Raw genomic sequence first — 14376 nt, 5'->3', positions numbered from 1 at the left:
CATATACTGTGAAAGTGAAGGGAGAGAATGTGAAACTGTAATGAGAAATATAGTTAACCTGTAATAGTCAGACCCTGAAGTAATTAAATTAGAAAAAGTTTTAAATTTACTGTGAAAAATGACACCTTCATGTAGAAAGAAATCTGGAAACTTCTTTATTTGATGCTTTGAGACATACTGAGACAGACTGATTATTCATTACATTATTTTACAAAGGTGTAACACAGCTATTAAGCTGGGGAACACGGGCAGTTGGTTGTTGTATATACACTCATACATACACTCAGTCAGCATAATCTCATTTTTTTATTCCAAAAATGTTAAAGCTTGCTGTGCAAAAACAATACAAAGAAAATTAAAATCCAAAAATAAGTAATCATGCACTTTAGCACTTTTTTTCATTCCATTCAACTTCCATGTCCTCTTCGCCAAAACATGATACAAAAACCATGGGCACATAATTTTGATGTGATGAATCATCAGTGGTCAAATATTATACACAGCATTTTGCAAAGAAATACTGGAAGTGAACAACTCCCACTATAATTCATACACATTTATCATAAAAAGAATTTGAGTTGAAACCACTCCTTCCTCAAAATAAATACTTTACGTCAAACAACGATGTTCCGTCGTGGGAGATAATGCAGCCCAAATGAACTCATCTTAACTTGAACAAAATTACAAAGAAAACAAGAAAGCATATATTTTTTCTGCTGCATGTGTTGGCACATCTTCACAACTACATGTACTTGTATCTGCATAATACTGCTCTTCCTTATTATTAATATTATTATTATTGTCCAACTTATTGTTCCAGTTGACATCACATAGCAGCTAGTCCACATTTGTGCCACTTACACCAATAAACCCGCTTTAAGTTTGTGAAGACCTGGGCCAGGAATCAAATACGTTATCCTTGCTCACGTGATTCCGTGTCAGGGGGAAGACCATAGTAAATTATACCAGCAGCTTCTGCCATAAGCTGGCCACCTGACTATGCCAGGGTCCAAATGATATTGAGTAAACTCAAGGAGCTAGAGTTTACATATAGGTTCAGGAAACTACTCAAATTACAAGGCAGTGGTAATTCTTCTAGATGCCAATCTATGAAGAGTTACCATATACTTTAAATGTTGCAAATTACTGAAAACAATAAAATCTCATCACAAAATAACAGGACCAATTATAAACAATGTCATGATAAATCATAATGAAACTGACTAGTTCTAAGGAAGTAGTGAGGCACAAAGCTGTATCTTTGAAATTGATTATACATAATATCTACAAGCAAAGAGGAGACTACCATGCCTCACTACTGCAAAAAGCACAGATGAAACAGATGTGCAGATAAGGGCAACAGGTCTCTGAACATCAGTTTATGAACAAGAAAGGGGATCAGAACAAAGAATCTCATTTTAACATCACAACAACTAGACTGTCTCTTATCCTATCTGATATTGAGCACATGTCTATAGAGTGTTACTGGTGATCTCAACAAAATGAGCACCATGATACCAGGTAATGCGCTTCCAGATGACACTGCTAAGCATTGGTAAAGGTTCATATGCCACCAACATGACTGAATTCACTGGAATTTTTCATGAACAGTTCAAAGTATCTAACTGATTCATCACCCTGAAATCTACATATAAAAAAATATTTTCCATTAACAAAATGAAAGTGCAGAGAACAAATCCCATTTCCTGCTAGGATCTGCCTCTGGTTCTTCCAGTTGTGGAGATAAAGTATGTGCTTTCCACAAATGAGAAAAACTGTTGGAAATGGCTGTATTGCATTTCCAATAAATTTGTTGGAAAACAGTTTGCAGTGGAGTAACTGTCACTGTCTGGTAGTGGAACTTTATCAAAAGTTTCAGCTTAAGGTTGAAAGTCATGGTTAAGTTCTTAGCACAATAAAAATTACTGATTGCCATTGCATCATAGACCACCGCTGGTAGTCGCACCACTTATTTTAGCACCTGTAAGAAGCCTTTTAATATACAGGCTCTGGCATTTTCATCATTTCAGGAAATGATCCAAATGAATAATAGAGGTACAAGATTTTCTGTATGAACTTCAAGACTCCTGATGACATGGAAAACACTATATAGCAAATAAACGAGATCTTTATTTCAACAACTTTCATCTTTCTCCATTTCTTCTGTGTGTCTGATATGGTGTCACTTCATTTCTGTACTGTATATTAGCAAATCAGTATCAAATTCACTCATAAGATTTTGAGGTATGGCACACTTCTAGATACTTAACTCTCATTTCTAATGTATGGGGACTTTTAGAACTTCGGATCCATCAAAGGTACATCATGACTCTTTTGGACCCAATCCAGTTCAATACATCAGGAGCCCATGGTGCGACGAAGCAGTGGGAGTAGGTGTTCGAGATTCCTCAGCACCACCCCCTGAGGCTGAGAGCCCACAAGTGGGGTGGTGCTGGGCGTAGTCTCAGACGACCGTTTCTGTACGTAAGGAGGTGCGGCTGAGATGATGAGCTTGTCGAGCTCCTAAAACTGGTGATAAGCTGCGATCACCCTGAAAAAACATGAAAATATTAATAAGATCGATTTTGATTTTTGAACCTCTTACAGTTAAAGAAGGTAATGAACACATGTGAAACAATCAAGCTAGAAAAAGTTAATCACATGCCAAAAAGAGACAACAAAATTGCTACTTACACACTGATAATGACGGAAATAAAACAGAGCACATTACATCATAACACAGAGTGTACAACTTACTCTCTAGACATAAAAGAAAAAAGTATAACAAGGAAAAGGAACATAAAAGAAAAATAATACAAGGAAAAGGATGATAAAAGTTTCAGTAACATAAATTTTAACTAGATAGAAATATATTTATATTCATTTATTATACTATGTCGCTGTCTCCCACGTTAGCGAGGTAGCGCAAGGAAACAGATGAAAAAATGGCCCAACCCACCCACATACACATGTATATACATACACGTCCACACACGCAAATATACATACCTATACATCTCAACGTATACATAAATATACACACAGACATATACATATATACACATGTACACAATTCATACTGTCTGCCCTTTATTCATTCCCGTCGCCACCCCGCCACACATGAAATAACAACCCCCTCCCCCTGCATGTGCATGAGGTAGCGCTAGGAAAAGACAACAAAGGCCACATTCGTTCACACTCAGTCTCTAACTGTCATGTATAATGCACTGAAACCACAGTTCCCTTTCCACATCCAACATCTAAGCCCCATAGAACTTTCCATGGTTTACCCCAGACGCTTCAGCTTCACATGCCCTGGTTCAATCCAGTGACAGCACGTCAACCCCAGTATACCATCTCGTTCCAATTCACTCTATTCCTCGCACGCCTTTCACCCTCCTGCATGTTCAGGCCCCGATCACTCAAAATCCTTTTCACTCCATCTTTCCACCTCTAATTTGGTCTCCCACTTCTCCTCGTTCCCTCCACCTCTGACACATATATCCTCTTGGTCAATCTTTCCTCACTCATTCTCTCCATGCGACCAAACCATTTCAAAACTCCCAACTCTGCTCTCTCAACCACATTCTTTTTATTACCACACATCTCCCTTACCCTTTCATTACTTACTCGATCAAACTACCTAACACCACATATTGTCCTCAAGCATCTCATTTCCTGCACATCCACCCTCCTCTGCACAACTCTATCTATAGCCCACGCCTCGCAACCATATAACATTGTTGGAACACTATTCCTTCAAACAAACTCATTTTTGCTTTCCAAGATAACGTTCTCGACTTACACACATTCCTCAATGCTCCCAGAACTTTCGCCCCCTCCCCCACCCTATGACTGACTTCCACTTCCATGGTTCCATCCTCTGCCAAATCCACTCCTAGATATCTAATACACTTCACTTCCTCCAGTTTTTCTCCTCGATTGACTTATCCCTCAACCCTTGCTGTTATTCACATTTACTCTCAGATTTCTTCTTTCACACACTTTACCAAACTCAGTCACCAGCTTCTGCAGTTTCTCACCCGAATCAGCCACCAGCACTGTATCATCAGCGAACAACAACTGACTCACTTCCCAAGCTCTCTCGTCCACAACAGACTGCATACCTGCCCTTCTTTCCAAAATTCTTGCATTCACCTCCCTAACAACCCCATCCATAAACAAATCAAACAACCATGGAGACATCACGCTCCCCTGCCGCAAACCAACATTCACTGAGAACCAATCACTTTCCTCTCTTCCTACACATACACAGGCTTTACATCCTCGTTAAAAACTTTTCACTGCTTCTAACAACTTGCCTCCCACACCATATATTCTTAATACCTTCCACAGAGCATCTCTATCAACTCTATCATATGCATTCTCCAGATTCATAAATGCTACATACAAATCCATTTGCTTTTCTAAGTATTTCTCACATATATTCTTCAAAGCAAACAACTGATCCACACATCCTCTACCACTTCTGAAACCACACTGCTCTTCCCCAATCTGATGCTCTGTACATGCCTTCAACCTCTCAATCAATACCTTCCCATATAATTTACCAGGAATACTCAACAAACTTATACCTCTGTAATTTGAGCACTCACTCTTATCCCCTTTGCCTTTGTACAATGGCACTATGCACGCATTCTGCCAATCCTCAGGCACCTCACCATGAATCATACATACATTAAGTAACCTTACCAACCAGTCAACAATACAGTCACCCCCTTTTTTAATAAATTCCACTGCAATACCATCTAAACCTACTGCCTTGCCGGCTTTCATCTTCCGCAAAGCTTTTACTACCTCTTCTCTGTTTACCAAATCATTCTCCCTAACCCTCTCACTTTGCACACCACCTTGACCAAAACACCCTATATCTGCCACTGCATCATCAAACACATTCAACAAACCTTCAAAATACTCACTCCATCTCCTTCTCACATCACCACTACTTGCTATCACCTCCCCATTAGCCCCCTTCACTGATGTTCCCATTTGTTCCCTTGTCTTACGCACTTTATTTACCTCCTTCCAAAACATCTTTTTATCTCCCTAAAATTCAATAATACTCTCTCACCCCAACTCTCATTTGCCCTCTTTTTCACCTCTCGCACCTTTCTCTTGACCTCCTGCCTCTTTCTTTAATACATCTCCCACTCATTTGCATTATTTCCCTGCAAAAATCGTCCAAATGCCTCTCTCTTCTCTTTCACTAATAATTTTACTTCATCCCACCACTCACTACACTTTCTAATCTGCCCACCTCCCACGCTTCTCATGCCACAAGCATCTTTTGCACAAGCCATCACTGCTTCCCTAAATACATCCTATTCCTTCCCCACTCCCCTTACGTCCTTTGTTCTCACCTTTTTCCATTCTGTACTCAGTCTCTCCTGGTATTTCCTCACACAAGTCTCCTTCCCAAGCTCACTTACTCTCACCACTCTCTTCACCCCAACATTCTCTCTTCTTTTCTGAAAACCTCAACAAATCTTCACCTTCACCTCCACAAGATAATGATCAGACATCCCTCCAGTTGCACCTCTCAGCACATTAACATCCAAAAGTCTCTCTTTCGCGCGCCTATCAATTAAAACATAATCCAATAACGCTCTCTGGCCATCTCTCCTACTTACATACGTATATTTACGTATATCTCTCTTTTCAAACCAGGTATTCCCAATCATCAGTCCTTTTTCAGCACAGAAATCTACAAGCTCTTCACCATTTCCATTTACAACACTGAATACCCCATGTACACCAATTATTCCCTCAACTGCCACATTACTCACCTTTGCATTCAAATCTCCCATCACTATAACCCAGTCTCGTGCATCAAAACTACTAACACACTCACTCAGCTGCTCCCAAAACACTTGCCTCTCATCATCTTTCTTCTCATGCCCAAGTGCATATGCACCAATAATCACCCATCTCTCTCCATCCACTTTCAGTTTTACCCATATCAATCTAGAGTTTACTTTCTTTACACTCTATCACATACTCCCACCACTCCTGTTTCAGGAGTAGTGCTACTCCTTCCCTTGCTCTTGTTCATTCACTAACCCCTGACTTTACTTCCTAAACATTCCCAAACCACTCTTCCCCTTTATCCATGAGCTTTGTTTCACTTAGATCCAAAACATCCAGGTTCCTTTCCTCAAACATACTACCTATCTCTCCTTTTTTCTCATTTTGGTTACAGCCACAAAAATTTGACACCCCAATCTGAGCCTTCAAGGAATATGAGCACTCCCCACGTGACTCCTTCTTCTGTTCCCTGTTTAGAAAGTTAAAATACACGGAGGGGAGGATTTCTAGCCTCCCGCTCCCGTCCCCTTTAGTCGCCTTCTACGACACGTGAGGAATGCGTGGGAAGTAAATAGAAATAAATATGATAGATAGAAATATGATAAAAAATATGATAGATAAAAATAAATATGATAAATATCCCTGGGGATAGGGGAAAAAGAATTCTGCCAACATATTCCCTGCATGTCATAATAGGCAACTGAGGGGCAGGGGCAGACAGCTGGAGATCCTCCCTTCCTGTATTACTCTCCAAAAGAAGGAACAGAGTAGGGGGAAAAAGCTGGAAGTCTAAAAGAATGGAAAACATCAAAGAGAACATCAGTAAAGGAAGGATAGAAGAGCTTCAGATAAAACTCAGGATAGCTGAGTGGAGAATAATGAAAGCACATAGAAGAGAACAAATAAAAATAAAAAGAAAGCTAAAAATAACATAAAACAATAAAAAACAATTTTCTTAAACAGAAAAATAAATGAACGGAAATTGGATAATCCTAGGTAAGAGGAAAGAATGAAGATAACTCAAAAGATTATGTATGATGCTCATGGATTAATATGTATCAACACTCAGTATGTAAACCAAAGAAAATAACATGGTTGGTAGTTGGTAGGCACCCAACAGTCAGAGAGGTATATTGCCAGTACTTCCTGCCTGAGTACTGAGAAGGTTAGTGATGGCTGTGTAGTGAACCAGCACTTCAGGGGTCATCAAGCTGCACTCCTCTGGCCCAGATAGCAATCTTTTCTTTCTGCTTCACCCACACATGGACTACTGGCATTCTCTCCTCAAACATACAACCGCTCCTTGTCATAAATAATACTTGACAACACTTAACTTGCATAGCTCCTTCTTCATAACAATAGATTTTCCTGCGGTGAGCAGTGTGTGCTAGCCCTGGTAGGAGCAACAGGTAGTGGTAGTACGTAGGAACATTTATGCAGAGGCATTAGCTAAGAGTAGTAGGTAGGAACATTAGGCAGGAGCATTAGGTAGAAGTAGTCAGTAGAATCATTGAGTAGAAGCCTCTGCAAACACTGTGCTAGAGTTGTCATCTGCCAATGGCCTGTTATGGGTGAGGCACTAAAGGCTAAGAAGAAACGCAGGAGTTCACTAGTCATAGTAGACTCTAATGCCTTGGCCAACCCCTTGGATGAGTTCCAACTGGGAATAGGCATCAGAGATACAGATATAATAGTTAGATAAACCTAAGTGATGAGAATGCCATCGCCAATGCTGAAGTATATGAGGAAGATATAATAAAAACAACAGACAAACTAAAAGGATACTCAGCTCTGGGACCAGATGGAATTCCTGTAATATTTCTATAAAAATGAAAACCATTGAGGTTAATGATGAGACAAAGCCTAAATGACAATATTATAGATGACACACATAATGGCACACGTATCATTTACATGAGAGGATCAACGATTCTACCAAAACAATGTCGATCTATATGTTTGAATTTGCAAGTGATTTTTACTAACTCTGAAGAAGTGATAAAGAATCATATAATAAAACAAGTAATCCACAACAATAACATTTATGAAGGTCAATACTGATTAGTACTAGGCATATGTACACAAATACAGTTGCTTGACATGAAACACTAATGCAAAGAAAGAAAATGGATATTGTCTATCTTGACTTTGCTAAGGCATTTGTCAAAGTAAATTATAAGACTGTATTGAAAAAGTAGCAAGATAGGACAAAGAGGTAAGATAAGAAAATGGATAAAGTTGATCTTATCACAAAAATTTCAATCAAATATTAGCATATGGAATTATGTTTGGTGAAGATGATGTTTTATCAAGATAGTTCCTCAAATAGCCTCAATACTCATCATAACAATATTATATCAATGCAAACAAAGGCATACAAGAGAAAGAATTGTTTTGGATATGTCACGAGATTACATAAAATGATAAGCAGAGAAGAGCATACAAGAGAATGTAAGACCTAAGTATAACATTCAAATGGGAAGTGAGTCTAATGTTATTTAATGTAAAGAAATCTGAACAAATGAACCATGAAAAGATATTTGACATAACTGCTGCTCCCTATAAAGAGCCTGCAGGAAAAATATTTTTTGAAGAAGAGTTAAAATTTGAATGTAATCATAAATAAATGCTAGAATATGAAGAACAAAATGATGAAATAACTATATGGTCAATCAATGAGTGAGGTGATAATCAGAACATCACCAAAAGAGAGAGAACATTGATAACAAACCGGTTCAATGCATACCAAAAGGAAACACTGGTACAGTCATATCATATGGTCACCAACAAGACCAGGGAAAAAAGACAAACAAGAAAAAAACGTGTAAACACTTCACAAGTAATATCAAGGTAATGAATTTAACTCTTTCAGTGCTATTGCCCTCAACTGTGGAAAGTGTTGTAGGGTGCTACTGTCCTCATCCAAGGTAACATGCTCTACTACCTCAATTCAAATTTCATGAGCACTGTAAGCTCTGCTGGCTGGCCACAGATGGCAACCCAAACAAAGAAAGAGCAATTGGAGCTGCTTGGAGGCCTCACTTACTTGCTAGCAACCACAGGGTGCAGCAGCATGCCTTTTTTAATTACTTACCACATCTGTAATTCTTTGTACTGCCCATAAAACCCACCACCACACCACACCCGTGCCACACATACTTTGTATTGGCCAATCTGGTAAATAATGCTTTTCTAAACTAGGGATACTTAACTCTTAATTCATAAGAAAAAATAAAGGTTCACAGATTCCCAATCCCAGCAAACACAACACTAAAAATGTGCAATGACCCAACAACCAATAAACAACTGCTCTTCCAACACAATCTTAAGCATCACCCCACCAGATCTACAATCATCCAAAAACACACTCAATACGACTGTTGCTTCTCAAAAAAATGTTATCCTTCTCTTATTACAAAACTGGTGTATATACTGCATCATGACAGAGACTGATTTCTTTTTTTTTTCATACATGTTAGCCATTTCCTACATAATGAGGCAGCACCAGGAACAGATGAAGAAATGGCATCTGTTGTTCACAACCATTCTTGAGCAGAGCCTCCTATCCAGAACTAGGCTCTACAGACCTTTCCATGGTTTTGCCTAACTGCTTCATATGCCCTGGTTCAACCTACTGACAGCATGACATACCCTGTAAACCACATCACCCCAATCTGCTCTATCCCTTACATACCTTGCACCATCCTGAACGTTCAGGCCCCGAGCCTCCAAAGTATCTTTCACTCCATCCTTCCACCTCCTCCTTGGTTTTCCTTTTCCATTCCTAACATGCATATCCACTTATTCATCCTTTCTTCACTCATCCTCACCATGTATCTAACCATTTCAGCTTAAATTCCTCAGCTCTCTGATACATACTCCTCTTACTACCTTACCTCTCTATTACCCTCCTTACACCACATGTTGTCCTCAAACATTTTATTTCTGAAACATCCACCTCATCCTTTAAAATTTGTCTCAGGCCCAAGCCTTGCATCCACACTGTAACAATGAGACTAATATACCATTAAACATAACCTGTATTTGCCCTTAAATATAATGACCTCTCTTTTTACACATTCCTCATTATACCCAAGACTGAATATTTAAGTGTCATTTTCTGAAATTATAACTCTAGTGTCTGAGTATAAGAAATAGCAAATTTATAGATTATGTAGTTTTTGCCCAGTATTGAATCATAAAACTTGTAAATTATTTATAGATTATGAAGTTTTTGCCCAGTATTGAATCATAAAACCTGTAAATTATGTTTTGTGTTAAAAATGTTCAAATGCTACTTGTCACAAAACATATGCAAAATCTTTTAACAAGAGGACAGCTTCAAGTAAGAGTCAATCATGAATATACACAATCAATTAAAACAACATCCATACTGATTTGAAATTACCATTTTATCTTACTAATAAATCAGAAATGTCTTATCTCATCAGTCATCCCAGCTACTACTCTTATTTGTACTCAAACAAAGAAGACAGGTAAAGTCAAGAAGGCAAACATGATGTACGTTAATACCGCTGTGGCCTACACTGTCCACTGAGGCAAATCGTGCCCCGCGTTCACACACGTGCACATGATGTGGCAGAGCACCATCTTCCCGCCGTTTCACATGTTTACGGTGGCACCAGATGCATATCACAATGAGCACGACTGATGAGATGCCCAGGCCAACACCAACCAGCATTAACACATTTACTACTGGATCTTTTGCACCTAAAGAGAAAGACAAAACAGTTAAGATTTAATTGTTCACTCAATATTGCTTGAGATTTCTGTGTAATCAGTGATTATATTAAAGGATTCTATCTTCATACTGCTGAAATCCCCGACACATATTCATACAGTAGGAAAGCAATTAGGAGTTTCATATATCATGGGGTGGTTCAAGGATGAAATTGAGTGTATTGTTTTTGGGAATCAAATTCACTGGCAGCCTAAAAATTCAAGATGGCTACCAACTTGATATCATAAATTTTTAACCTAAGATTTTGGTTACCTTATTATTTATTTGTTTTGTTATTGGATATATTTCTGTTCTTTATAAATGAATAAGCATTTTACTTAAAAAACATTTTGTAATCTCATCATCACCTGAAGAAACTGTTAACATCCTAACCACTGGAGGTCACTACAACTGGATTCCCATCTGAAAATATTCATTGGGCGAGAGTCACCAAAAAAAAAAAATCTCCCAACACAGGTTGACCAGACTTCTTACCCTTGGGTTCTAGGTCTCCTTTGCATTTTCCTTTATGTATGTCTTTCTCTCATCCTTCAGTTACTGTTTTACAAGCTTGATAAAAGTAATACCTATGGTCCCAGCTTGCTATCTTTGATCCTAAGATGTAAAGAAAGAGCTTTACCAACCAAATCCATAAATCTGATTGGAATGGTCTATACTTCTTGTAAAAGGATGTGAAGAAGCATCTCAAATTACAAAAAACTTCCTAAAGAAATACAAATGATGGAATGTGCAACTCGGCATGAATCATTCCTCAAATGCATATTAGATATCTACTGGTGGAATGTAAGTTTCAAATATGATTATGATATTATTGAAATAAGGCAAAACCTTGTAGAGTCTTTTGTGTATTTTCTTCCTAACCAGTCTTACAGGGCAAGAAAAGTATTTAAGAGTCTGCTTTAGATACTTTCCAATTGAAAAAAGACACCAAATATGAAAATAGCATGAAATTTATTTCAAGTAATATTGCACATCATTACACTGCATCAAGGGGTTGGATGCCACCATGGCTGATTAATCTTTTCATGGATGTGGTGGTGAAGAGGATAACTGTGAGGGTCTTGGCACAAGTGATATGTCTGCAGTATGTTCAGAATGATGAGGCACAGGAGGAAGATCAGTTACTGAGTGCAAACAACATGGCTATGGTGGCAAATTCCAAAATCTGGTGACAGAGGTTAGGAAAGTGTGTGAAAAAAAGAAAATAAATGTAAACAAAAGTAAAGTAATGGTGTACCATAGGGGTAAAAAAAGTTGAATTGAGTGTGAGTTTAAATGAGGGAGCCAGCAAAGAGTAGAGTGCCTGAGACTGGAATGGGAAGTGGATAGAACCATGGAAGCTGAAGTGAGTTAAAGGGTGGGAGATGTGGTTAAGGTCTTGGATGTGATAAAGATTATGTCACACTCTGTAAGGGCAAAGATGGTTATGAGTAAAGGTAAAGAAGTCCCAGCAGTGTTGTGTGAATGAAAATCTTGGGCCTTGAGTAGAAAGGAAAGGAAGAGGGTGGATGTGTAATAATTACATCAATTTATTAACTATCTATACTATATGGGGAGGTGTTCTATTATCATACAACTTCTTAAACTTCTGAAAGCTGTCTATATTAACCATGTCTTCAGTCAGCTTATTCCATTCATCCACCTCTCTTATACTAAAAAAAGTACTTCAAACCTTTCTTTACATGTTGCTTCTTTAATTTCATGTTATGTCCTTTGGTTGTTATACTCCTACGTCTCTTGAAAAACTGTTCAATGTGCATATCACTGATCTCTTTCGAAAACTTAAAGTTTGTAATCAAGTCACCCCTCACTCCTTCCAAGGCAGGCAAATTTAAGGCCTCTTGCCTCTCTTAATTCTGGTGCCACCTTTCTTGCCCTCCTTTACACCTTCTCTATAAGTTCTCTGTGCTTCTTTAGGAATGGTAACCAAACTAAAGGAGCATTATCTGATAGATATGAAATGTCAGATGACAATATATATACTGGTGTGAAGCAGACAATCCTAGATTACCAGACAAGCTTAGAATAGTCATTTATCACAGAAAAAAATTATTCAACAAGCAAGATATAATGTGAGGAAAAGTGGTTGTCAAGGGAAACAGTAGCATCCAACAAACAGTTATGTGCAGAGCACTATTCACTAGTTCTGTCATTATTACAGAATCCCATTGTAGGTAATAAAAGGTGCTCCCTTCTCACATCCAATTTGTTATTCACTAACAAAGGTCTAACTATTCCTTTCATCATAATTAACAATTCATCCCTGGGGAAAAGGGGAGAGAGAATACTTCCCACATATCCCCTGTGTGTTGCAGGCAACTAAAAGGGGTTGGAGTTGGGGACTGGAAATCCTCCCCTTTGGTTTTACTTTTCCAAAAGAAGGAACAGAGAAGGGGGCCATTTGAGGATTTTTCTCTCTAAGACTCAGTCATCTATTCTTGACACTATCTCAATGATGTGGGAAATGGCAAAATGTAAAAAACTTAGCAATTTTGCTAATATGAGCTATTCCTCTGTATATTCTGTCACCTCCATAGCATGGCAGATATTTAGGGATCAATTTGTTTGTCATCTGTCCATCTGCTGTCTATCGTTGTTGGTCACACGTTTAACCAGTGACTCTCGCTTGGATTTTGCTTGGGTTAAACCCATTATACAAAAGGTACTCATATGCACCTGAAAGTTAACTGGTTTATCACTGAAGAATATTCCACCTTTGGCCGAGGAACTTACTATATTTGTTTTTGAAATTTTCCAAACAGCAGAAACAGAATTTCTACACATTCATTTTCCACTCCTAATAACTATGTAGTACTACTTGTGATGTGTGTTTCATGAAAAATCCTTCTTGTTACGATAAAATTCATACCACCTTTACCTACAGAAAACAAATATCCTTTTAAGATATGTTTTACAATACATTATGCCTAGCACAACATTAGACAGCTTACTGAACAAATGGCTAGAATTAATAGGACAAAAGAACAGTCTGCTAACTTGAAAAATCCCACTACTTACAATTGTCCTCATCTGAGAGGTCATGCACACCACAGTTTGGTACCCTATTGCATCGAAGATTCTTGGATATGCAGAAGTTGTTCTTGGAGCACAGGAACTGTTCACATTTTGGGCCTGAAGGGAGGAAATCAGTGGAGAAGATGTACTTCACTGTACTAATCTAAGCAATATCTCCATTTTGATGATCCCTTCAAAATCTTCTGATAGTTACAAAAACAAAAACAAAATTATATCAAAAGATTATGAATGAGGTTTACTAGTAAAATCATATTCATACTTAATATTTTTATCAGAAGAAGCTTTACTGAAAATATGATTAGAGAGATCATGCAATAGTCTATCAAAGACCTGAATTTACTTCTAACACTAATATATTTTGTAAACACCATAAAATTTCAAACATCACAATAAGAAGCTGTGGGGCAACATGCAATGAACTTGGGTTTTTTTGAGGTTATTGAAGAATAGAATCCCTTATTTATACACTACAAGTCTTATCTTGTGAAAAGCTATTTCTTCCTACAGAGGAAAAGAATGAGCAAGAGAAAGCAGACAACCCCTCTTCCTTAGGGAATAAAGAAAAATCCAAATAATAACCTGTGGGTAAATCCACCATCTGCCCCTAAGGATGAGATTACCTTGCACAAACCACTGCTCACCACTGTTACCTCAAAAAGGAAAGATTTATACGATAAGTCCAAAGCTGGAACATAAATGAAATTAATTCCTACCCACATACACATGTATATACATAAACACCCACACATGCA

General features: G+C 38.0%; 1 protein-coding gene across 16 annotated transcripts in view; it reads right to left on the bottom strand.

Moving 5' to 3' along the window:
- Positions 1-132: 132 nt before the first annotated feature.
- LOC139760347 (cubilin-like) overlaps positions 133-14376 on the bottom strand; it is a 344737-nt gene continuing 330493 nt past the window's right edge. For 12 of the 16 annotated variants that reach the window (XM_071683382.1, XM_071683396.1, XM_071683383.1 and 9 more), the window contains 3 exons: positions 13607-13735; positions 10352-10557; positions 133-2551 (listed from right to left, as the gene is read on the bottom strand). In XM_071683382.1, coding sequence (XP_071539483.1) covers positions 2465-2551; positions 10352-10557; positions 13607-13735 — 422 coding nt within the window. In that variant the 3' untranslated portion in view covers positions 133-2464. The remainder of the gene's footprint in view (positions 2552-10351; positions 10558-13606; positions 13736-14376) is intronic. The other 4 variants (XM_071683397.1, XM_071683385.1, XM_071683384.1 and 1 more) reach the window with 4 other exon arrangements.

Source organism: Panulirus ornatus, chromosome 36 (assembly GCF_036320965.1).
Source record: "Panulirus ornatus isolate Po-2019 chromosome 36, ASM3632096v1, whole genome shotgun sequence".
Classification (NCBI taxonomy): Eukaryota; Metazoa; Arthropoda; class Malacostraca; order Decapoda; family Palinuridae; genus Panulirus; species Panulirus ornatus.
This window is presented reverse-complemented; position numbering and strand designations above follow the sequence as displayed.